Source organism: Protopterus annectens, chromosome 1.part0 (genome assembly GCF_019279795.1).
Source record: "Protopterus annectens isolate FY-2018-M chromosome 1.part0, PAN1.0, whole genome shotgun sequence".
Taxonomy (NCBI): Eukaryota; Metazoa; Chordata; order Ceratodontiformes; family Protopteridae; genus Protopterus; species Protopterus annectens.
In genome coordinates this window covers 515,658,500-515,686,208 of record NC_056725.1, presented here as the reverse complement: position 1 = coordinate 515,686,208, position 27,709 = coordinate 515,658,500, and the positions used below count along the sequence as shown (strand labels likewise).

Sequence of the window (27,709 nt, the reverse complement as noted above, 5' to 3'; positions counted from 1 at the left end):
TTTGTGTCTTTCGGCTTTTCCCGGTTAGGGAAAGCCACAGCAGAACTTCGGTCCGCTAATGATTGGCAATTGATTTTTTTTACGTACCGGCTTGCCAGGCCTGACGCACAACCTTCAACGAAGGTACGCCCATTCATGCATGTCTCGATGCAGAAGACGGTCTAGCTGAGAATCGAACCGGACAGCGTCTTACTGTGAGGCGACAACGCTACCGCAGCACCACCACCGCGGTAACATGCATAGCATTGTGACTGATGTTCATTATTTCCCACACTTTTTCACCCTTTTGTTTACATGGTTAGTCCCATTAATCACGTCACTAGCTATTACTGATATTGAAAGATCCTCTCCAGTTTCTTTTCTGGCTAAGCTGATGAGAAGTGAAAAACAAGTGCCTGAAGCCCTAAGATCCTATGTATTGATTTAATAATCAATAAAGAGATAACTTCTCCAAAAAACAAACTTCAGTGTCACAGATTTAAATGGCAGAAGCAGGTGCTGAACAGTCACTTAGTTCTTCTCCAAATATGCAGGTCATTGTGTGGGTCTAAAGGAAAACATTTTTTTTTGTTTTCATAGTTCTACTTATTTGTTAACTAGATAAACACACTCAGCACAACAGTATTTTCAGATGCACCCTTGCAGCACTGTCTGGTTAAGCGACTTGCTCAGTCACACAGTAGGCAAAAATAGTTTGTGGAAATCAAACCCTGGGCTTTAGGACGAAACTTATTAATAGTTTATAGTCTTAATTCTCTGCACTAATCTGCTAGACTGAGGGGGTCTTCAGGGGAGGACAAAGATGCACCACTCTTTAAAGGGATTGCTTGACCAGGTGGTTGTGGATGACAGTCTTGCTCACCACAAGGTCAAGGCTTGCAGTAACAGATGATACATGCACCTTGACCATCAAGTAACAGATACCCACATCATTAAAACAAACAGAGGGAAACAGTGCCAAAGCATCCAGCCACAGCTCATCACCAGTTAAACCAATTCCACACCAGGTACTGCAGAGGTAATCACGAGGTTCAGGAGTTAGTAAAAAAGACTTTAATAGTATCAAAGTTTAACAAAATGTGCACAAACAACATTAAATGCTTAATGGAATCACCTCACTTTTCGTCCCTGCTTTAGAACTTCATCAGATATGAACCAACCCTTTCCTTCTAAAATTTTTATATAACAAAACCTTAATGAAATAATTACACAACTGACTTAAACTAAAAAAAAAAATTAAAAAAATGTAAATGCTAAAAGGAGCTGTTTAAAAGCATATACCCAAGTTTCCTAGTGTGCAATAAATAAATCTTATACAATTCATGTTAACATACCAAAACTGTGAAATGCCAGTAAAGAGTATAAATCTATAATCAAACCAGAGTGCTTAATAAAAGGGAAATTTAACAATATACAACTCACATCAACCTAATATAAAGCCTAGATTTTTTCTAAAGTGCATATTGCAACCCCCCATATCCACATATAAATACCTGTCTACAAATATAAAACATATGCTAAAACCAATAAATAAATATAAATTTAACATCATTAAAAAAGCTGTCTATAACAAACTTTAGATTAGAATTAAAAATGAAAAAGAAAAAGAATATAAAATGAATTTAAATGAAAGCCTAGCAGCTTGCAGCTTTAAAATGGGGACTAGGGAAATATTTTCATTTAAACCATGATTTTTATTGGCTTCTAATGTCAGTTACCAGTAAATTTCCCAGTATTTGATTTTTGTTTCCCATTGTCCCCCTCTAGGATCTTGTATCACTTCTTCTAAAACAAAAAGCATGAATTTAGTCCTACTACAGCTAATAGTATGCTTATAAGGAGCACAAGTACTGTCCTTTTTAATGTCATACTTATTCTGTTAAGCATTTAATGTTGTTTGTTGTTGTAGGTCTTTTTTACTGATTCCGGACCTTGTGATTACGTTTGCAGTGCCTGGTGTGGAAGATACTTACATCATACTGTTACCTCAGATATACCATGGTCTTCTGAAAGACAATACATGGTACTGCTCCATCCACATTGAGAACCGTTTTCATGTGGTGGCACAGACCTGCTGTATGGAAGCAGATGTTGTAATTCAGGAGCCTGTCTCTGAGGCAGAGCTGGCTGTCACTTTAGTAGTGGATGACATCCTTTACTAGACAGGGAGAGTTTTATGTATTGCCAGAGACCCGACTGACTGAAACCAAACTCTTCTTGGCCATTAACGACAAATTAGAATGAGTTTTTCCCCCCTGAAGATTGAGATGAAGTGTTCAATCAGTGGGATTAGTGAGAAAGCATACAGGAATTTCACATGCCAGTGGAATTACAAAACATATACAACTGTCTTTCCCTTACCCTGCTACACTGAGTAGAATGAGGGAGGACCACATTCTCCCACAGGGTGAATAGGTAAATCTTCAGAGTATTCCCCCACCAACATCAGAGTCAAGGCTATGGCAATATGGCTGCTGGAACTGGCTTTTTGGGAGAATTGTTTGACACAGTTGGAGGACTGTGTGATGGTTCAGAGCCCTCCTCTTGTGGAGAGGAGATGTTTTCCTTTTATGAGGTTGGCCTAAGAGTGGAGAAAGATGCAGTGATAGAACAAGGATCCTAAGGAACCTCTACAATTGAGGCATCCTGTTTCCTCTTCAAGAGGTTATCGACTGGTTTGGCAAAAGAGTACTTCCTGTTTGAAATGGACATCCAGAAAATATTTTCTGAGGTCCTGCCTGAGGGAGGATAACCTCAGCCTTGCTATCCAGCACAGGCACATATGTGATGCTGAGGCCCTAGCTACTGTAGCTGCAGAATTAGAATTACAACACACTGTGTGGTAGCCCAAACGACATCAGTCTCAGGGAGGTTTTCAACTTTTTCCAGTGCCTGAACCATAAGGGAAGACTGGAACTTGGACAGATGAGATAAATAGTTGAGGGCCCCAAACCTCAACATGTCAAAGAAGTGCACATTCGTACACCAACTTTTTAGAATTCTGGACTCCTTGTCAGGTGGCAAAGCATGTCTCTGTGCCTTGTACTGGTCTGACATGATCACAACAGGAATTATCCAAAAAGTGCTTTGTAAGGGACTCTACTCACTCAAATAGGCACTTGTAAAGGGCATTTGCCTTCACAGAGCCACAGCAATGGAAACAAACTGATCCATGCTGCCACTTGATCACTGGCTCCATGGGAAGGGATGACTGAGGACTCCTTATAATGCTTCTTGAGAAAAGTGGCAGGACAATAAGTCTGCCTCCAGAGCTGGAAGAGTGAAGGGATGAAATGCTCTTCTGCAGCTCAGAGACAACAGCATCCAGGTTGTTTGACTTTTAACAGAAGCCTCAGTCAGAGACAGTTCCATGCTTCAAACATCTCTGGGCCTATGACCATGTGTGCATGAAGATGAAAGGGTGACTGACATGAGCTGCATGTTTAGTAACATGGAGCTGAAGCATGAATACCTGTCTGCCAAAGGCAGTGCTGGGGGAGTGTCTGTTGCTGCTTTTGGAAGGAGGGGCATACTTCCTCCAGTACTCTCTTCCTCCACTAAGATGGATGTCTGGCACAGGCTTAAGTCTTTAGTAGTAGATGATGTGCTCAGTACCTACAGTATCCACAAAGCTGTTTTAAGCAGACTTATGTTCTGTAGGGCTAGACGGTTGACCTTCCCCTGAGATATGGGCCTTGTGATGAAGCTCCCACCTATGTCTGAGGATGCATGAGGTATCCTCTCAGAATTCTGCACATGAGAAGATGTCAGCTCCTGCCACATTTCTGGTAATGAGTTGGGCCACAGGCATCTTCTTAAGCAGTGCCAAGTAGCACTATTAAACTAGTGGCTGTTATGGTACTACTTCATCTCATGCTTCTTATGACAGTATAGACAATGGGGCTGTTGGTCTTGGCTGGTAATTTGACAACTTGATGGATACTTTATTGGTCTATCAAGCATATGAATAGATGAACTTCACTGGTGACAGCTGGGATGGTGATCTGAAGTGTGTGAGCAGCAAAAAAGTATTGGGAGGGGGGGTCTCCTGGGACGGAAGTTGTTTATATACCCAGCTTATAACATCATGGCATGGAATGAGATATGCCCACATCCCTTAAATCTTTCAGAGATTTGCAAAATTCCATGTGGTGGAATGGATAAACCCACTGAAAGACCCCTATATATGAGTGTCCCTGATGATTTGGTTTTTGTTTTGAATCATTCCTGAATACCAAACTAGCTACTTACACTGTTTTAGTTTAATGTGCTTTTTGTCCCCATACAACAGATAGCAGATCATATTACATGTACCTATATCTCTCTGTGGAAGTATGGAATAATTTTAATCACAGTATACTAAATGAAACACAGAACCTAATTTTACATGGGATCCTGGTTCTTCCCCTTGTTATATCTCACTGGATTAGAGCACTGAAAAGGTGCCTCAAACAACCTGGTGGAATTTTAAACTATGGATGCAGGTAATTGTTTTCAATTTGAAAATTAATCTGAGGCACTTCTTTGTAAACTGCTTCTTTGCTACATCCATTTTTACAAAATGCTGCAATACCTACATAGAGGTAAAATATCTTGTCTTACCTTTATCACAGAATCGCCCTGTCCACCCGCTCTCACACATACACTGCCAAGGTTGATGGCAGGTCCCGTTGGCACAGCCAGGCATTCGGACACACATTTCACATTGCTCCCCCTCCCAGCCTGGGTCGCATCTGAAATGAAAGGGAGAGCCAGCAGTCAGCATGCATGAAAAAAAAACATATTCAGTATCATATCTGTGAAAGCATTTACAGAAGATAACATACGATTTTCACTAACTTCAGATTTAACACTGCTGCACTGTTGTTAGAAGTTGAGAGTAATGAAATCATAGAGTGCTGTATTCATCTCCAACAGCATTCCAAGATGTAAATCATTAACGCTCTGCTGTGCTAACCTTACACTGCTTACAGGTTGAATAATGCCATTGCTTTGCTAGGACATGGTGTGATGCTATCATGATCCACAATATATATATATAGTATAACAGAATTCTCTCTTGTTACATGCTGTGCTCTGCACTATTAAACTTTGGAATATCAAACTGCTTCCACAATACCTGCCTTGCACTTCACCAATAAGACCGCACCCCACCAGTTACAATTAACTAAACTTATAGAATGTAGGTACTCTGCCCTGCTTTCTAAGGATGCACTGCGATCTGAAGTCAAGGACCATGGTGCACTTCTTTCCATTCATACTGTGTGTGATGATGTGAGGTATTGCCAGCTACGCCAGGAGAAGTAGGGCAGTGGATGTTTAACATATGCCAGCATAGCTAGTGGGAGTTTTGTAAAGAATAATATGTCATTTGTATATCAAACTGATTTGTACAGATGCTTGTGTTGAAAATGTACTTGTAAAGCTGCTTGTGTTAAAAATGTAACAACACAGAAAAGAAATATACTTGTATGTCAGGCTGCATTGTAACTGTCGAAATGAATATATTGTAACAGAGAATACTGGAAGAGCAGAGGTTAATCTCAGTCCAGCTAACTTTGAAAACAGTTTGAAATTAAATTACCTGGTTTAGGCCACAAAGACTGTATCTTACAGTTCTGATTGCAGTCAGAGACAAAATGACTGTGAAAACCAGGACTGGGGTGAACCAATTGCTACCCTTGAATGATGGAAGTTTTTGAAATGGTTCTATAGCTTCCAGATGCTATAACACATCTTAGCAAAGCGCTATGTGTGTATTATGACACGTATGTGCTAGATTCTGGTTCATTTTCTAGTGAAGTGGGTAGTGTTGGAACCAGAAGTCAGATGACCAGATGTATGTGGTGTCATTCTGTAATCCAGCACTGAAATTATATTTTAATATTAGATGAGACAGAAGTCTCAGGGCAGTCTGTTTTTTAAACCTGACAAAGAAGGATCACTCACCCACTTGCCTTGCTTTAGTAAGCAACCAGGGAATAGTAATTCTTTAGATCAGTCAGGAAAACATAGTGAGATTAGTTGAGTACTGCCTTTCTGTATCTGTGTGAATCTAAGCATCTGTGTTATTTTTAATACTTCCTGTGATTGAAACTCTGGTGCTTGTTGCAGAGAGCTGCATCTGGAAGTATTGTGTGTATCTATTTTTGTTCCAAAAGAATGTCCCTCACCAGTATCAGTAGTGAGGTTTGAAGCTCCTTGATTACTGGCCCATAGGAGGGGCATCACACTATGGACCACAGTTTATATGGCTAGGAATATGACATAACCTATCAAAGTCTCAGGCCATTCTTATGATTTTTAGCACTGGTGACCTAAAGTACGAGTGCATTCCTGCTGTATAATATTATGTACAGTGGTAGGAGTATGGTACACCTCACTGTGTTTTCAATTTAAACAATGATTTACACTGCCAGGGTCACAGTGAGCCATAGAAATTCTCAAAATAAATTTTTCCCTACTTCACTCAACTTATTTATTTATTTATACTTTGTTGACTGGCCTCATTTCAGGGGAAACCTGAGGCAGTATTCATACTTACTAGGGGAAAATTTGTCCAGGGCCCTTGGAACTTCCCCTACATATTATCTTTTATATCCACCTGAGCTACCACCAGCTTCGGCAGATGATGACTCAGCTCTTACCTAAAGGATGGTACACTCAGGAGTTTCATTACTGCAGTGTTAGTACTGGGAAACTAATCCAAGTACCTGGTGTGCGAACAGAGCCCAGAGTATTCTTGTCTTCCAGCATCAAAGGTGAGGATGCTGTCTGTTGAGCTATTGAGACTGCCATGCCATGGCATATCAAACTACTTTTCTATTATGTACCATGGAGCACAGCTATAGGGCCAAAGTACCCCTCAGCATGTTCCTGTTATGAACTATGATACCCATTATGAGAATTCTATTGGACATTCCTATCTGTATTCTCAAAAGGTACCTTAATTTACTGTGTTGGGATCACAGTACATGTAATATCCCTTTCACTATTTACCATGATGTAGATACATAAATCCATGTGCTAAGGCTGTTCTCTCTCTCCAATACATGTTACACAGTGCTAGGCCGCAGTACAAAATGCAGACATTTACCATGTGCCATGCACTACAGCAGTAGAGTTATGGTTTCCTTTGCTCTTTACAGAAACTTCTTCTTGTGTACCTTAATCTGAATCATTAAGGCATCTCTTCTTCTCAGAAAATACAATGACTTAAAACATCACAATCATTTAGCAGTGATGCATACTCTCAGAAAGTACTACGTTTTATATTACTGGGTCTAAAACATACCATCTTACATTTCCATAGTATACCACTAGCACCACAGTACTTGGGACCCGCAATCCCTCTGTACAGAATATTCTACATTACCAGAGCCAAGGCCCATGATGCTGCATTTCTTGGAAGTACTCCGATTTATTGTGTTTAAGTCACGGTGTTCTTCAGCAGGGCTACAGTTGTCGTGTACAATATTACATTCCCACTGTGTCTTGTGATGTCCTGTGCTAAGCACATGGTAAACCACACTGTAGTCATCCTGTGTGCAATCACCATTAGTGTTGTTTTTACTTACATTTTTGTTAACATGGTATATTAACTGACCATTCATGTATCCGTTTTAGGTTTGACAGTCATAAGGACAAGGATAAATGCAATATTTAGGGACAATTTACAGCAGCCATTCCATCAGTATGTTTTCAGTAGGTGTGATAGAACTGGATTACCTAAAGAAAACCCATGTAGACATGGGGAGAACATGCACCCTCCACAAAGGCAACAGCCAGAAGTCAGAGGCCTGGAGCATTAGGTAAATTGCAATCACTGAGTCATGTGTCAGGGTCATGAGGGGATCCAGTGTCTGTCAGCCTGGGATGACATGCTCGACAAACCACGTTGCTTTGCTAGGGACGGCTTGCACCTGTCACCCTTAGGCTTTCGTATACTGGCCAAGGTTCTTGCCACCCCCATAGTGCCTTTTTTAGGCAAGGCTCAAAGGATAAACCCACCTCCATAGATAACCCAAGGATAAAAAAACTAAAGGTAATGCTAGTCAATGCCAGAAGTCTAAACCACAAGATGCACGCACTCGAGGCTCTCCTCAGTATGGAAAAAATCGATGTCTGTGCAGTAGCAGAAACCTGGTTCAAGGCTCCTGAGAGCACCCCAGCACTACCAGTTTATAACTCATACCATGCGTTTCGGCCCCAAAACTCGGACTGAAGCACAAAAGGAGGGGGAGTATCTATATTCATCAAAGATACCTACACCTGCAGGTTAGTGGCACTGCACGAAGCATCGGAAACCATCCATGTGCAACTAACAGCGGGAAAAACTGCCTTTCAGTTTGTAGCCTGCTACAGAACACCCTCCTTATTAAAGGAACCCCACTTGGCATTCCTGAGAACACTGGAGAATATGAAGGTCTCTCCAAACACTATGTTATTGGGTGACTTCAACTACCCAAACATTGACTGGGAAAACTACTCAAGTCCAAACACCCTTGCACAACAGTTCCTTGAATTTATAAACTCTAACGCGATGGAAAAATTGGTCACCACTCCCACACGAGGGAACAACATATTGGACCTGGTCATCACCAACATGGGGACTCTATGTTCCACACCAGAGGTAAACCCCTCATTGGTAAGAACAGACCATAAACAAATTTCCCTGGACATCCATATCCCGTCCCCACCCCCAGCCAAGGAAATCACTGTAAAGAATTTCTCAAAAGCCAACTTTGCACTTCTCAAGACTGAGGTGGAATCCTTCAAAGCCCCCGGGCCAGAGGATAATACAGCCCAATCCGCAGAATCCTTTACAAATGAATTCTATGAGCACCTGCCGGAATGCATGGATCGTGCTATCCCAAATAAAACCAAGACTCACTCCTCCAAAAACAGGAGACCGGTCTGGTGGACCCCGGCCATAAATAAGCTATACAACAGAAGGAGGAAGCTACTACATGACAGAGCAAAATCCCAAAAAGAGATGGCATCTCTGATCAGTATTAGCAAGAAACTTCGATCCCTCATAAAATCATCAAAGGCCATTTTCAAAAGAAAAATTGCCCTAGACACTAAAAATGATCACAAGGCCTTCTTTAGTTATGTCAGGAATATGGGTGGTAACTCCCAGATATGCTCTGAATTGTTGCATAACGGTACAAAATATACTGAACCTACAGACATAGCCAACATCCTGGCAGACAGATTCAGTGCAAACTTCTCCCCCCCCCCCCCAAAGGAGCAAATGCCTATCCCAACTGAATGTAACCCCCCTGACATCACAGATGCACAGGTGAAAGCTGCCCTCTCCAAAGCAAAAAACACAGCATCTATGGGACCGGACGGTGTCCCAGGCTGTGTCTTACATGAGCTCCAAGAAGAACTGAACCCTCACATTAAGTCACTGTTCAAACTTAGCCTTACTACAGGATATGTACCCAAAGAATGGCGTACAGCTACAGTGGTCCCACTCCACAAAGGTGGTGCCACAACGGACCCCGGGAACTATCGCCCCATAAGCCTGACTAGTCTGGTCTGTAAAGCTATGGAGCATATTATCATGGAACTCATAAACAAAGACATTGGGAGCCTCCAGACACTAGACCCTACCCAATTTGGCTTTGTTAAGGGCAGATCTTGCCTCTTAAACCTAGCTGATTTCTTTGAAACAGTTACCAAAGCCATAGATGAGGGCAAGGTAGTCCACACAGCCTACCTGGACCTCGCAAAAGCCTTCGACACAATACCCCACTTGGGCATCATAAATAAGCTTACCAGCTTAAATATCAACCCCTATATCACAAGATGGGTTGCAAACTGGCTCAGAAATAGGACCCACATGGTCAGAATTGCAGGTGCCATGTCTGAATCCAAACCAATTACAAGTGGCGTCCCACAGGGCTCAGTTCTGGGACCTCTCTTGTTTGGTATATACTTCTCTGAGGTTCAGGCTAACACGGGGGGATTATGGCTAACAAAGTTCGCAGATGACTGCAAACTGGGGGCCATAATTGAATGTCCAGCTGACACAAGCATCCTCCAAAAGGGTCTCACAGAGACGGATGCTTGGTGCCGGAGCCACGGCCTCAAGCTAAATGCTAAAAAATGCATAGTCATCCCCTTTGGGAAAAACAAGGTTACCACAAATTACCACATAGGTGGTAATCCATTAAGTATGGAAGAAGTAATTAGAGATTTGGGGACCAACGTAGATAGTAATCTCTCCTTTGATAATCATGTTGCCAGAGTGGTTAGAAAGACCTTCTATATAGCCCACCTTATCACAAAAGGGTTCGCATCTAGATCAAGAGAGGTCATTGTGCCCGGACCATAATTGAATACAATGCCCCTTTTGGGATGTACCTTACCCGACACCTGCAGCAACTGGAGAGACCCCAAAAGTACCTCACCAAGAGGATCATGGGCTACAAACAGATATCCTATGCAGCTCGACTAAAGAAACTCCAGCTCTACTCAGTTGCTTGCCACCTACTCAGAGGCGATCTATGCCTGACGTACAAAGCCATGTCAAACCCAGAATTAATGGAGATGCTCCACCTCACAAAATCCAAGTCCCATAGAGCTACACGCTCCAGGGACTTAAACCTCAGCTCAAAAATAAATAGGAAATGCTGGAGGGACAGATTCATTTCCCAGAGGCTCCCCTCACTCTGGAATAGAATCCCAATTCATGTTAGACACAGCCCCTCGCTGACCCTCTTCAAGCGAAATCTGGACGTGTGGATGGGAAATTGCAAATTCACCCCTGGGATCTCTTCTGTGTCCCTGCTAGACAGAGGCACAGTAAACTAATCTTAAAAGGGTACCTTCTGTGACCTACTTTACAGAGGCACAGTAGGCTAATCAAATAAGGAGGTGGAAGCCAAATACACTCTGGCTAGGCTTATAAATGCCCTAGGGCAGATAGCCAAGTATCTACCTATGAACCTATGATATTACCATGCCACCATGAACTATAATACGTAGTGCTAGGCCCAAAGTGTTTCACTCTACATTTTTATTGTGTTCTTTGATTAACAGTGAAAGGGCCATAAAGCAATGCATGGGATACTGACCATGAGCCATTACCTGTGGTATTAGGAGTATAGGACACCATTCTGTGTTCTTATTGTGTACTCTGTGTTACAAAGATGATGATGATGATGATGATGAAACACTAAACTATATTCTCACTGAAAAATCATCTGTGCTAAAGCCACTTCATATTGTATTACACTATTGCCGATATCAGGTTGTACAATTCAGGCACCACATTACATGCACTACACTTTGCTTCCATTCATGGTCTAACTCTGTCACTTGTGGGTATCTACTGTGCAACTCACTGCACTACCACCGTGTTCTTTGTTGAATTAGATTCATGGTGCAATGGACTGCATTCTCATAATGTACTATGCCCTGCAGTAGTCACACCAGTCCACATACTAGTGCATTTCCACTCTCTAATGTCATTTATTACAATGGTATATCACTAAACCTCTCTGCCATTCTGCATGGTATTCTGTGCAATACTAAATACTGCATGCCACACTGAATGTCACTAATGTGCTATGAACCACAGTAACAAGAGTTATTTTTTACTACACTAATACTCCTTTCTTGGCATGTATTATAATTTATCATGCTAGACAAATGGTGCAACCCACTTCATTCTCAGCATACACTATGATATGCATGGGTTATACTATGACTACTATAGCCTGACAAAAGCATCTGTGCAAAGACATTTTCACTGAACTTGGATTATCCAGTCAGTGAAAAGGAGCAAAGTGGTTTGCCAAAACTAGAGATGAAGCTGCCCTTTCACCTTACAGTTGCTTCAATGCAGACTATATTTTCTATTTACTGAGGAGCAGTAACCTCATAATTGATAACATTAGTTGGCTGGACATGTGGTGGTGGTGTTACTACAGTTCTCCAAATGCAGAAAAATATATGTCTGCTGATCTGTGACTTTGACTACAAAATCATCAATGATGTGTTCCTTTCACACGACTATCCTATGTCTAGTTCGGCCACTGTACACTGTACTGCATTCCCTCTGTACACTACAGCAGGACTATATTACAGCACCTTACCTTCTAGTATGTGCTACACTGTACATTGCCAGTGGATCTGTACAGTATAATGCAAATCCACGGATGGACTATACTCTTGTGCCTATGGTCTGTTGTGCTACACTACAATGCATCAGAGCCAAGTATTGTGATTATTGGTAGAGTGATGGTACATCATAATCACTAGGGCAAACACTCTTTACTCTAGTGCTATTGGAGGGTGTCACCTTGTTCAGCAGTATAGTAAAGAAAGTGCTACTGAGTGAGTGATTCACTTGATCAATGCCTTTCCTGAGGTCTTAAATTGCAGCTACTCTAATGCTACTGCTATTGGTTGTGGTGGTGAAGTGGGGGATATTATGTTCCTTTTCCTTGAGGTGCAGTGAATTCTGGGTTGACTATATTAAGCAGGTGAGTACAGGTGGCAGACCCTCCTACATTATATAAATGGGGGCTTTATGTTCACAGAAAGACGTATCTTTAATGTTTGGCAAAAAATTGTTTTTCAATAAAAATAGTTTTGTCCATTTTGAGTTCCAGATCATTTACTTTTGACCTCATGTACAGTAAGCCACAGATAAGTGGCATAACTTTTGGTTTTCCAAAAGCGCTTTTGAAAGATTTGGATGAATGATGTTGCAGCCTGATAGAATGAGAACAGTTATAACAGGGCTAATATAAATGATTGATCCTATTGAAAATGATCGCTAAAGAGGCAGATGTTTGGCCAATTTACAAAATCTAGTGATATCATAAAGTTGTTGATGTTCCTTTTATGTTCTTTTATTTCATGAATGTTATTCCAGCTGACAAGTAAGGAAGAAGGTGACTTCTACCAGCAGCAGCTAAACTAGAGAGTACTGTAATATGTAGGCAAGATCAGCTGTATGAAGTGTAAACTAAAAACACTTCTGACTGCTCCCATATGTAATGGTTCTACTGTTCAGCAGCTGCCCCCATCTGTAGTTCAGGACCAGTTAGGTAACAGCATTTCAGTCTAAATCTGGGGTGTAGTGGAGGCGAGTGGGGCTACCCATGTCTATTTTCTTGGAAAGGATCAGAGTTTCTCAGATTGATAGTCTTTCCTAACCCAACATTGAGCTGAATATGCAGGTTCCTAACTCTGAATGTATACTTCAGCATAAACTCAGTGATCATTGTTAAAAGACATGAGAGGGGTTCATCTGTGCTTCCTGCTCCATGTCATTATTTGCATTTTGGGCTGTGCACTGTGACCTGATAGCCTGTAGACAAGTGTAGGTTTCAGACATAGTATCTGACCTAAAATTACTGATGAGTTGGACTGCATTTTCCTTCATATGCTGTCATCTGAAATGTTACAAACACAGCACTTCAGTGTGCAGATTTAACATGTAAAAACTTCAGTTCACAGCAAATCATGGGACTGGACCAAAAAGCACCCATGTTTCACTGTGATTTGGAGTTTTTAATGGTGGTGGTTGGAGCATGGCGAGAGCTATTACTTTGGATTCTTCAGCTGCAACATATACTGTGTACACTAACTACACTGCATTTAAACTGTGGACCACAAATTATTCTCATATCTCCAAGACATATTTTTGCAACATTCCCAGCACACACACCATAATCTGAACTAATTATATCTATACACACCCACACACACACACACACACACACACACGCATATAATGTACACTAAACTCTTCACAGTCTTAGAAAAAAGGCATTTGTAGCTGAACTCTGACTTTTTTTTTTTGCTGAAGTTTTCACCTTGTCTCACGGCAAGAGTTAGACGGCTAGTCATACCATACGATATCATCAGTTCATTTTCACCATCGTATAGGTTAACCTTCTTTGGTCATTCCCCTGGTTTTGTAAATTCTTTTTTGCTCACATTAACAGACTTTGAGCATGTACAATCATTTACCTGCACTTGCCACTTTCATCACAACTGCCATGGGCCAGATTACAGCGTGCCTTGCAGTTTGCACCTAGAATTAGAAACAGAAGAATGTAGTTGAAATCAGAAAATTATCAGTGGCAGAGTGACCATAAATTCAGTCATATGTATAATGTCATTTATGAAGAATCGCAGCCTGCTTTGCAGAAAAGGACTGATTGTCTCACTCCCTGCTTCATTTCTAGCTTTGTCAATATACCTCTCAACCTCTTAGCAGATGAATTCTGGACAAAATCAATAGTAATGTGAAAACAAAGGTTTAAAATCAGTGACAGAGTTCAGATATTGCTCTTAGAAAGAATGTGATCAAATAACAGGTTTTGCATTAGCATGAAGGATATGAAATCTGAAAATCAAATGTCTGTCATTATTCAGTGATACAGATTCTCAGTGGTTTGCATGAAAACTCCAAATTTGGTGAGGTACAGACCAAAAATATGAATAAAACATCTGGACATTCTGCAAAATTCTGGCTGGTTGAGAGGTATGTTAGTGGACAAGCTGTTTGACATAACTGACCATAAGCATGTGCACTTTACTGTCTGTGTAGAACTTCCTATGAAATGTGCATGCTTTGTATTCAAGCCTCACACCAACTTTTTTGTGCATTCATTTTTTTGAATATTACTTCCGTCTTGAACTGTGACAACCCTGAGGCACTTGAATATCTATCTCTTCCTCTGTGACAAAACAATGTCCCTCTTGCCTTTCTTCTCATGGCTTCTGGAGCAGTACCCCCCCCACTCATTGACATAAGTAGCCCTTCTTTGGAGTGCTTCAAGCCTTCCATACATCCCTACAGACAAGTGACCCGTAAGACTACACAGAGTATTCCAAATGGGATTTTTGGAATTTTGGACATGAAACTAAGAAAGTCTTTCACTCTTTGTGAAAGAGTTTTGTTTTAAATGCCATAAATGTGAAGACATGCACTTAAATCTAATCAACTTCTTGTATCAGTAACAAGATGCTTTACTTTCCTGTTGCTGGCTGTCCTCTACAAAAGGAAAATAGAAGGTTCAGTACAGAAAGATGGTTACCAGAATGAAAAAAGAAAATAAGATGCGATTTAAAGTTATAAGTTACTAAACACATTTTTGCCATTAAGCTTGACTATACGTTTTCATTCTCTAGCCATATTTAAAATTAGAAAATGTCAGCTTCTGATGACTCTTTTATTAAAGTGTCTGTAAGCAGTCACCTAACGTTTTGACTTCTTTTTCATTTCAGCATTTTTAAGGTCTTTAAGTCTTCACTGGGCTCTCTTTTTAGTTTTATTTACATATGCATTACTTGATACCTCCAGTCAATATAAAATGTACCAAGACTTTTCTACTACTGGCACTATCTTCTTACCTCTATACTCTTTCACTAAACATGCTTTAGTTATTCAAGGTACTATCCTCTGTACTTGTCCATTTAAACCTGATGGTCAGTACCTGTCTATTTAAACCTGATGGTCACAGCATCCATTCATGCCATCTACAAAAGTTACACTTGCATCATGACTCGATGGCTACACTTAACCAGACATCTGCTTAATCATGTTTTTAAAACAAGGTATCTCATTGATTATGCATTATTAATTCTACAGGCTTCCATTTCATTGCCCCCCCCCAAAAAAAAAAGTCTGTGAGCTGTTTCTGAAGTTTTATACCATTAACAATAGCAAGCAGATTAGTGTAGGATTGCATTATATTGCTCTGGTTTAATACCTTGTGGGCGGTTAGCATAATGTTTAAGGCATTTACCTAACAGACACAATATATGGTAACTGTAGGATGTGGTTAGACTAGTGTTCCACTGTAGATGGATATAAATTATTCTCATAAAGGGTGGATGATAGGTGAGAAAAACTAGGAATGGTTTACTTTCACAAGATTCCTACATGACGAAAAAGTTGCTCAAAACATCCCAACAGATAGGTGAGCTACCAAATTCCATATTTCCTGCTATGCTTGCAAGGAACCTGCTAAACCTGCAAACCACCTAGTTATGCTATAACATGTAATTATTATACATTTTAATCTTGATTACTGAGTGTAATGAAAGATGACAATTTTCTGTGAGGTATGAAATAGGGTCTATAATAGTACCTAAAAACTGCATTTCTCCGAACTCCAAAACGTTGACAAGTAAACAGCTAACTATGAAAAGCACGAACGGCCACTTCCATGATTTTCTTCACAGGGAAAAAATTTGCTTGGCCGTTATTGGGAATTTTCCCTATATAGAGTAATCTCAGAGTTGGTATATTTAGTTGGGGGGTGTGGGGGTGAAGCCCCCCACTTGATTAGGGTTTGAAAGTTTGTTTTTCTGTTGATCGGCCAAGCAGATTTTTTCCCTGTGTAAAAATTTGCAGAAGTGGCCATTCGTGCTTTTTGTAGTTCGCTGTTTTTGTGTCAATGTTTGGTGTTCGGATAAATGCAGTTTCAAGGTACTAATATAGACCCATAAAATAAGGGGTTACACTTGGTAAAATATGGGGAATCGCTCAGCTGGTTTATGTATCATACAGAATATCAGACTTTTAACAGTCTGCATACACAATAATCAAGGCCTTTAACATCTAGTCCATGAATATTTACTGAAACACAGAATAGACTGTAAAACTTACATCTTAATTTTGAATTCTATTCATTTTGCTTCTCAGTGGCATCCACTACAAAACTCTGAAGCATTTATGTTTTAAATATGGGATCTAATTTTACATCCTTCCCCTGATGGCAGGGAAAACATATCTACAACAGGCGGCAGCCAGAAACAACATGAGGCCTTGCTGACCGTCAGTGTGGTTTGAATTTCAGGTGGTGATCTCCACAGTGACATGCTACTGCAGTCTGATGACAAGACTTAAAACTCTGGCACGTGTCCATTTCACTCAGTGTAGGAAGCTAAATAACTGGGGATGACAAGGGTATGGGGAACGTGAAACTAGAGAGCCACATAATGGTGTTTGATTTATTTTAGCAATCCAGGGACTTACACGTGCTTCTTCCTAAATGCAATTGTCTACTTCTTTACTTTTCCCTAGTGATATGACATACTTGTACCTTTAAAATGTGAAAACAAGGGGAAAAGAGGACATGTCCCTACGAATGACAGAATGATCTGCAGAAGGAAGCAAACTGTTGCTTATGGGCAGAATGTAAAAACAAGACAAAACAGGTTTGGATACATGCTGCAAGCAGAAAGTAAACATTAGAATTGATATTCTGGCCTACTGTCTCCTTCTATAATAAAACTGAAATAAAAAAAATAAACAGTTTTATACCTCACGTTATTTTTGCACAATGTCATGGGGTCAAAACAGCAATTATAAAATGTATTTTTCATTTGCAGTGCAAGAAATCATACCCTGTTCTGTCATTTACAATTTGTTTTACATAGAAGTGAAAATAAAATATAATTCTTGAATAAATAAAATTCAAAGACAGAATGATTATGCAAACTACCTGCATTACCTTCTAATCTTTATTCAGGAAAAATAACTTTCTGTTCCACACCAGTTTCTGTGGAAAAGCCCTTGTTCACACAACAAATAATGCAACAAATCTACAGGGACCTAGCAAGAAAGCAGAGAGGTACTAGAAACACATTTCTAACCAAGTACCAAGATGGATTTTAAAGTAAGAAACAAAAACAAGCTTTAGTTTACTAAAATGTTTTATTTTCAGAATATATACATGCAAGTACATTCTTTGATTTTTTTTTTGCTATTAATACATTTTGTGTGCAGTCAAACACAATAACACTGACTATTTGTCAGTGTGTCTGCAGAGTACAAGTGAGTGTTCCTCTGACATTTTACTGAATGTGGGAAGGTCCTTTCCACATACACATAATAAACTGAGAACCATCAGTCTGTGTTGCCATGTTGGATCAGTGGGAGTCATGGACAATTAATTCAAGGATGCCACTAAGCAATACTTCTGTTTACCAGTCTAATTAAGCTATTACATTTCAATTGAGCTTAAATAAAGGCCAGCAAAAATCCAGCACAAAATAAGAATTTGATTCTTTAATTTGAAAGCAACTTCCTGGTTCCAGTGAGCTTACTGTTGTGATTGACATATGTAAAAAAAACAACTATCAGCTGTCCTAGTAGTGAAGCTACTTGAAGAAGTGTGAAATTATGTATGCTAAAGGTTAGGTATGGCCTCTAGATAATGGACTGCAGCTGACTTTATTTTGTGACAGAAAGCCTAACGAGAGTGGTAGGCAAGGACTGAGTACATGAGCAATGAATAATAAAATAGGTCATAGAGTGACCTGTTTTCTTCAGCCTGGGGAAAAAAAAGGATTTATATGAAGGTCATGACAGTTCCTAGTTTTCACCCTATTGCCTAGGGACTTTAATTCATTAAATCAAATGCTTACTTTTCTTCTGAGCTAGGAATCAAGAAGGCACCACTGTGGCCCAGACATTGATGTAAATAAACCCAACAACAATTAAAATTGTGTGAATGTAAAGCAAGTGCACTGAGGCAGAGAATTTGTAGCGTACTGGATAACAAGGAAATGAAACGTAAAGGTGTACTGGGAAATAAGCAGACTAAGAATGACCTTTCTCTGCTAAAGGTTCACATGCTTCTTTGAGAGGAGGGATGTAGCTGACAACATCTTTATGGGTAAAGTAGTGACTGGTCTATGTACAGATGGGTGGCTTTGGAGAAAAGGGTGGGAAGAAATGCATTCTGTTTGTATAACCAGGAAGGAAAACTTATGAATAGCAAAAGTGCTGTGTTCATACCTCTCAATCTCTTAATGCAAGAAATCTGGACAGAGCCTAACAGAATGGGGGGAGAAAGCCTGAAAAACAGGGTCAGATTTCAAATATTGCTCTAAAAAACTTAGAAAGTTGCTATAATAACAGGGTTTGTGTCAGGATTAATTTTCTGTGGAGTATAAATTCGAAATTCAAATGTCTGTCATTATTTAATGACTTCAATCCTCATTGATTTGCCAGAAAACCACATATTTCATGAGGAATCAACCAAAAATATGTGGCAAAAACCAGGACATTCTGTGAAAATCTGGACAGTTGAGAGGTATGGCTGTGTTAAACACATAATAATTAGCCAAAACACATATATTGCCATGGAGATTACATCATTTACTACTGGAGAAAATCAGGCAAACTTGAGGAAGGTACAGGAAATGGGGAACCAAAGAGAGCCGAGACTGGCACTCAGTCAAAAAGCTGGATTCAGTTTGTGGTTGCTTAGTAGAAGATCATAGACAAGTTTTAAAAATACTTTGCAATGCTATGCATGCTGCAGACATTGATTTAAAACAGCAACACTGGCTGCAAGCTTGCTGAACCAACTAGTGACAGTGCCATCCTATGGGGCATGGTGCCTGACATCATATCAGTTTTGTTAAATGTATCAGAGATACCAGATCTGTGACTCCTGTCTGACAATCACAAACCTGACTTGGTTGTATTTCATCTTCAAAACTTGCAAGGGCCAAACTGACGTAATTGCTCAACAAAACAAAATGCTGCTAGAAAGTGTTGGACTGAGACCACTAGTACAAAGGAAGGCATTCTATATAAGAAGGGCTCATCATGATAAAGACAAAGCAGGTGCTATGTGCTTCTCACAAAATAAACAAAACCTTATAAGTGAGTATGGATACAATGTTACAAAACAATCAGTGCTCAAAAAGCTTGTTTCTACATCAATGTAATGACACATCAGGGGGAGAAACTGTATACAGCAATTAGTGTGAAATGCATTTTTAATAATGGCATATGGACAGTCAAAAAAGTACCCGTGCTCAAACATAATGAAATAAAGAAATGTGGGTAACAGAAATGACAAAGCTTCTTGATATTTGGAGATTTCACTGATATGTCTTGTTTTCCAGTCTTAAAGCTTAAAGTCCTGGTGAGGTTACAGCACAGCTGTTGTACAATGTTATCTTTGATTTTACCTAGCACCAAACAGCACATGTTTACTACATTTAGGATTTTGGTCAGTAGATTATCAAGTATATCGCTTTCTCATCTCACCCAAGTGTTAAAAACAAAGGAAGGAATAAAAAGTAACGACACTGGGTCTGTACATACATTTTTACTGTGAAATTGCACAAGTTAATGTTGTACTGGACTGTATACATGGTTAAAGCTTGAAATGATTAAATGCACAGGTATGTGTTCAAAGTCTAACAAGTTACTGAAAAAATTAACCTTTACTGTAGATCATAGCTGAGGTCAAAGTGTATTGTCAGTGGATTGTATTTTTCTGAGCACTTTACCCTTGCAATCAGAGCTCAGATTGTTTGATAACATCATCACTCCCATGATATCCCAGTTTTTTACCTAAAAAAACCCAAGGCAAATCACTTTTATATTAAATATATGTCTGTCTTTTTTAAGGGGGTCCTTTTAAAAAATGTGTTTCTGTGTTTTGAAGTTGAAGTAAACACTTGTTCTGAGACCTTCTTACGTAAGGCACACTGCCTAGCACATGTAGTACATAAACACATTTGATCTTCAGATAAGCTGTCCAGGATTAGTTACATAACTGTGCTGACTACAGGAAAAGGTAATGTGGGCTGTGCAGGCAAGCTGTAAAACTATGAACCTCCTCCCTCAGGTTTCTGTCTAGTCCTGCCCTTCACTGAAAACATTAAGACTACAGCTTTGTAGGGATGGGCAGATTACAGAAAGTGGTTCTGACTGAATGCTTGCTGCCACGTTCCAGGCACACTTTCTGTGCACTGCGTGGGATGAAAAAGAAGGCTCAGTTTCAACATAGCCTGAAAAGAAATGCGTACATTCTTCTATAACTGCTTTCAGTTAACTCTTTATGTGAATGAGTTTCGGTAGTGATGAAAAGTTAGCACAATTACAAAACAAAGGCAAGATATAAACATTCATATACTGTCTAATATCTGCTGTATCTACAAATCTCTGTGTTGGAGGAGCTGCATCTTACCCCTACAAATAATGCACTTAAGACAGAACCAGTGCATAATGAGGCCCGAATCCTTTGTAGACACACACACACACACACACACACACACACACACACACACACACACACACACACACACACGTATATGTGGCTCCCCCAGCACCCTGTGCATATTATGTATATCCCAACTCTGAGAATGCACTACAGTGGGGAATAAGGTAAGTTCCCCGATCCCCACTGTACTGCAGTCTCCATATAAAACCTTCAACATTTTGGAAAGTCAATCATATGGTCGAGACCATATGAATTTCGAGTTTCTTTTGAGTGGACCTTATAAAGGGGACCTGTACATGCACATCCTCACCACACACACACACACACACACACACACACACACACACACACACACACACACACACACACACACATCTTCACATATATACACCCACACTCTCACATGCATGTAAATGCACATCCTCACACACTTGCATACACTCTCACATGCATGTAAATGCACATCCTCATACACATGCATACACCCTCATACGCATGTACATGCACGTCCTCACACACACACACACACACACACACACACACACACATGTGCACATCCTCTCACACACACACTGTCACATGTATGCAGACAGCGTCTATATCACGTTATCGAAAGTTTACTTAATCAAATCAATAAAGGTCGAACTTTATTGATCAATTAAGTAAAACATTGAATACCGTAAAAAAGCAAATCAAATTAAAACAAAAAAAACTAACTGGTGTAGGCAGGCGGGCAAGCATCGCTGCACCCCCCACACTCCCCTACTTAAATATACCAACTCGGAGACCGCACTACATTGAGGTAAACAGAAATCTCCCCCTTACGGAGATTTCCGTTTACTTGCACGATGTTCTTCACTTTCGATATTGTCACGCCGACAATATCAGACTCGATATTGTCAGCTTACGACAAGGTGAAGTAGACCCTGCAGACACACACACACACACACACACACACACATTTACTTCCTCACACATGCAAGCACACATACACAGGCTTACAGCATACAGTTTTTCCATATACATGCTATACACTGGTAGAAATAATTATTTCCTAGACCTCTTTTAAAGTACTCCATTAGAAGTGTAGTTGACTGAGTAGAAAGTCCCCATAATGAAAAAGGCTAACATCTAAACATGAGCTTCTCAGGAAAATGGAAATAAAGTGTAATAGTACCCTGGGTCAAGAAGTCTGAGAGTGTAAGAACAAAAGCATGTACTACAGTGATCAACATGGCTTCCAGTAAGGTTCTGTATACGATGTTACAATAAGACAGTTACAAAATTATTAATTTGTTTTTATTTATTAATTTATTTTTATTTATTCATTTATTTTTGATAGGTATTTTGGCCACTAATGCCTCAGTTTAGTCAAGACATATGTCAAATATACCAAGCAGTAAAGGTAGGCAACATACACTAGTGAGCACATAGAATGTGAAACCATAAAAGCATTAAACAAACACGAGTGTCCTAATGGAGAGATGAGGAAAGCGGCAAGAAAAGGAGAGTTGTATTTCTGGAACTGAATTCATCCTCAAGTCTTGCTGAGTACTGTCCTGTGGTGGACCCTGTTTTTACAAAATATCATCAAGATGATACTAATATATAAACTGTATCTTGTACAACATATATCATGGAAGAAGGTAGGTCAAAAAAGATAGCTGGGTACACAATGCCAGGATAAAAAAATGCCCAATCAAGGTGTTCACACTGGTGCCAGAACTGGAAAAGTGACAGTGTAGAATCCTCAAGACATGGAAACATTCCTACAACAGGGTCAGGTCAGGCTCAGGGGGAGGATGGCCCACCTTTTGCAAAAGGAAGTAGTAGTCCACAAAAAAACACAAAAACTGACAGGCCAAACAAAAGCCATAAAGCTGACAGAGTGGACCACTGTGGATAAGGAAGACATTGTGTACTGTTACTATTATGCAAGAAGCCCAGAATTTCCAGATCAAAGATATCCAGAAAGATTAAGGGAGAAATTAGAGGAAAGAAAAATACTTGGTACAAGAAAAACTGTAAAAAGTTTCAAATGCAAATTTGCATTCATTAATACAACAGAGCCATAAAAAAATGACATAGATGAATAAATGTTGGACCTCCTGGAAAAAAGAAGTGATAGACGAAGTGCAAAAATATAAAGAACAAAACCCAGACATTTCTGAAAGGTATAAAAAAGAAATATGGACATGGGAAAGAAAAGCAGATCTGATATGGACAAGTATTTATGCAAATGAGAAAGCCAAACTAATCAATACAAAAAAGCAGTTCCAAAGATATTTGAAGAGAAATACAGGCAAAGGCATCCTAGATATAGAAAATTTTAGAGTACAAAAAATAAGAAAACAAAGGGGGGGGTAGAAAAGATGATTAGTAATGGAGAAGTTAAAGAAGTACAAACTGAAGTTATATATTACCTGCGAAGTGAAGGATTTAGTGTAGAGAATCCAACACAGGTAGTGTCACAGCATGATAGAACAATGAGTTCCCAAATGAAGGGTAAACCTGTGGAACAGGAAACAACTGATGACTCGCCACATGATAATGCTCTGGAGCTTTCAGCAGGAAACAGGGACAAAAGTTCATTTGGATCTGGGAAGGACCAGGAAACAGTGGCAACTCTGACACAAGCAATGTTGTGGAGTGATGGGCCAATGCATTCCCACATGAAGGAGCAGAAGAAGATGTAGGATGCAGCTGAAGAGGACATCTTACAGGAAGATGTTCTGGAACTTTCTGTACAATGCCTGCAGGAAACAGAGCAAAGAATGTGCTCTCTGTTTAAAAGAAAATGATCTGAGGGAAGAATTGCTTGATTTAACAGAGATGGATACACATATTAAGACTGATGTAAGAAATAGATTACAAAAAGTAAATAATGCCCGAAATGTTAGAAGTCTGATAAAACAGGTGAACATAGTAATCAAGACTATTAACATAAATGTGTGTGATATAACATAAGTAAATAGGATATATTACTGTACAGGTAAATTAATAACAGACAATGTCTTACCACAAAAACACAGAACAATAAGGGAAAGGAAGGGAAGAAATAAAATGCCATCGACACATCAAATAGAGAAAGAAATAAAACAATTAAGACAAGACATGTCACTGTCAGAATAATATAGTACAGAGAAAAGATCAACAAAAATACTTAGACATGGTAAAAGCAATGCACAGCATCAGAACAGACCAGAATTTATCATACACTATTGCAAATAATAAACTAAACATATCAGCACAGGCATAAAAAGCGTATAAGATATGCAGACAGAGATAAAGGAAAAGTATAAAATAAGCAATTCACTGATTACCTAAAAAGTTTTAATAGAGAACTGGGAAACAAAGCAACAGGAGTATAAATACAGCCAAAAAGAAGAATTAGGCACAATTTGGAGAAATATTTATAAAAACCCTGGAGAATATAACAAAGATGCTGATTGGATAAAAAAATTTAAAAGAAACAGTAAGGATTTCAAATATACAAAGTACGAAATGGGATGAAGTAATGGTCAAAGAAACTGAAACAAAATTAAGAAAAGCTCCTAACTGGAAGACCCCAGGCCCAGATGCAGCACCTATTATGACACCTCAGCACTGGCCCAGTAATCAAGGAGCCACAATCCTCACCACTGGCAACAGTGGGGGATGTACACACTGGGAGGATGACAAGTACACACACACACAGTAAAGTGCCATTTCCCTTAAGAGTACACAGAGACCAGAGTCACGTCTGGGGCTGGTTTCTCCCTCTTTCTCCAGATCCCCAATCAGACTCTCCACTGTAACAGCTACAGGGTTGAGATCTCAGCTGAGAGGCCAAGCCGAGACCTCCAGCACCCTCTCTGTCCAACCACTGCTTCGTGTCCCTGTCAAGTAGTTGACACACTCTTTGAGATTTGATTTATACACAAACACACACCTAGGAAAGGATGGCACAGGTTTACTAGCTATGCCCCCTTCTGCCCAGACTGTAAGGTAGTTATCACTGCTACCAGCCAACTCTTTGTCAGCTACTTTAAGGCTCTTAACCAAGGGTGTCCAATATTACTGAGTAATGTTACTATCAATACAAATGATAGTTTGACCAAGAGCAAATCTATTAGGAGTGGCCCGCACAGTGTTACCAAATAGATATGCAAGTACTCCAAGAGCTTAAATATCTCTAGACAGACCAGCCAGAATTGAAAGGTTTAGACACATTTAATAATAAATAATAAAAGAACAGGACAATACTAAATATGTATTCACAGTGACTTCATAGTTCAAAATCAGAAGAAATATTTAAAACAACATTGCAGGACAGTCTCAAATAAAAACATAAATCATCTAAGCTAATATTTACTATATTCCTAACTACATCTAAAAGAAATTACTGTGCCCTAGTTAACTTAATTACAGAGCAACCAAGGCAAGACAGATGTGGTGAGTGAATTTTCCAGCTGATGTTCCCAGGTCAAAGACAAAATAAAAAATGCTCTCCCTCTCTCAGTGAGTTCTTAAATGAATTTCTCAAATATTGCAGCTGGGATACTTGCAGCATGACATCACTTCTTGTCATCTGACTATCCCATGTGAATGTCATCTGAGTATCCCATGTGAAAACTCCCATTGCTAGAAACTCATCTTCCTGTGAAAAATACATATCCCCCAGATCTTTGGTAAATGGTGGAAGTCGTAAAATAATTTACATTCCTCCACATGTAAAGACAATGCAAAAAACTTCTAGTTCTAGACATTGTGTCTGTTACTGCACTGAAACTGAGAGATAACATCTTTTGTTTATGGCCCAGCTATAAAGTAACTTAACCTCAACCAGTCTTCTGACGTTTTGCAAGTTAATCTCCTGTGTTTCAATCTCCCCTGTTAAACAGTCACAATAGTGTATAAAAAAAATATCAGCACACATCTATACAATATGACATACAGTTCTAATACATTTGTAACACAGGCATATGAATCATGTTGCTAATTATAAATGACACACAACCACTTACAAATTCCAGATAGCTGGGCTGGCAGTATCTCCTGTCACACTTCTATATAAATCATATTAATATTCATAAATGACATATAATTATTTACAAAATTCCAGACAGCTTAATATTCACATAATCATTTACAAAATTCCAGATAGCTAGGCTGCAAATATTTCTTTTTGTGACACGTATCTTCTGGCTAACAGTAGTAACATCTTTACAAAAGATTTAGCCCAGCGTAAGAATCACTTATATGTGCATCCTGAACCGACACCACTCTGGTTAACAACAGGAAAAATGATACTCCTCATTAACAGGGAACCTGCAAGCTATCCTAAAAAATATAGACCAATAACTTGCCTTCTGATGATGTGCAAACTGTATACTGGAATTGATACAGAGTTTATAGTCATCTAGAAAAAAACCTCAATCACGGCAATAGAATAAAAAGCTAACAAAAGAAAATCACATGGAACAAATGATCACTTGGAATTAAGTTATAACAAAGGACAAATTATTATCCCAAGGATAAAAATTCAAAGGGGGATATTCCTGGGTGATTCTTTGTCACTGCTGTTGTTTTGTCTCACCCTTAACCCATTAAGCTGTTTACTTAACAGATTAGGTCATGGTTACAATTTGGCTCCCAGAAAACAGCCTTGTCTTCTCATCTATGTTTTGTGGATGACTTAAGACTGCATAGTCCATTACATGAGGAGTTGAAAGCATAACTGCAAGTGGTTAAAACTTTCTCAGATAATATAAGAATGTCATTTGGTCTTGACAAATGTGCAAAAGCAATGTTTAAAGCAGGAAAGTTGCAGTACAAAGAAAATGTCTATTTGGGACAGGAATGTGATATAAATTAACTTGAACAGAAGGGAGTGTATAAATATCTCAGAACTGATGAAGGATCATCAATAAATATGAACAAATATAAATAAGACTCAGTAAAGAAGACGTCAGAGGACTAAAACAGCCTTAACATCTAGGAATAAAGTCCAAGCTATAAACCAATTTGATCTTCCTGTTCTAACTTGCAGTTTAGGTGTGATTGACTGGTCCCAAAAAGTACTGGATAATTTAGACAGGAAAACAAAAAAAATATTTCATGCTTATCAAATGATAAATAAGAGTCAATGTATACCAAGATTATATACTCCCTCTTCTGAAGGAACTATGGGCTTTCTTGAAATTGCTTAGATGTATAGATCTGCAATCGTAGGAGAGCATACGCATCTGCTGACCTCATCAGATCCAAACAGAGTGAAAGTTTTAATACATGAGAAGGGGAAGTCTCTGCTTAGTATATAGTGGGAATGGAAGTCAAATCAGAAGTAGACAGAAATCTAACAGCAACTGAATGTGCTAAAAAAAAGAGAAAGAAAGAACATAAAGAGAAGGATCAGATGATAAGGACAAAATGTGGAAATGCCATAAATATAATGGAAAGTACAGCGATCTCCTGGAGCAACCTCATGCTGATCAGGATTTGATTCAGAAATGGTTAAGGAGATGTGAGTTGAAACCAACAGATGAAAGTTTAAAAATGGCAACCCTGAATAGTGGATTACATACACATTGGTTTGCAAAGTCCATTGAACATGTGGGAGAAAGTCTTACATCTTCATGCAGGGTATAATACACTCATGGCAGAGGGCCTGTGGGATCATGCAAACACTACAATTTAGATGTAGCTGAAAAGCATTG

The 27,709-nt window shown here is 39.3% G+C and overlaps 1 protein-coding gene across 1 annotated transcript in view; it reads right to left on the bottom strand.

Annotated features, from left to right (window-relative positions):
• The window catches only part of DLK2 (delta like non-canonical Notch ligand 2), a 196,366-nt gene that overhangs the window by 22,824 nt on the left and 145,833 nt on the right, over nucleotides 1–27,709 (bottom strand). The window contains exons 3-4 of the mRNA XM_044061080.1: nucleotides 13,999–14,062; nucleotides 4,603–4,733 (exon numbers count right to left, since the gene is read on the bottom strand). Coding sequence (XP_043917015.1) covers nucleotides 4,603–4,733; nucleotides 13,999–14,062 — 195 coding nt within the window. The remainder of the gene's footprint in view (nucleotides 1–4,602; nucleotides 4,734–13,998; nucleotides 14,063–27,709) is intronic.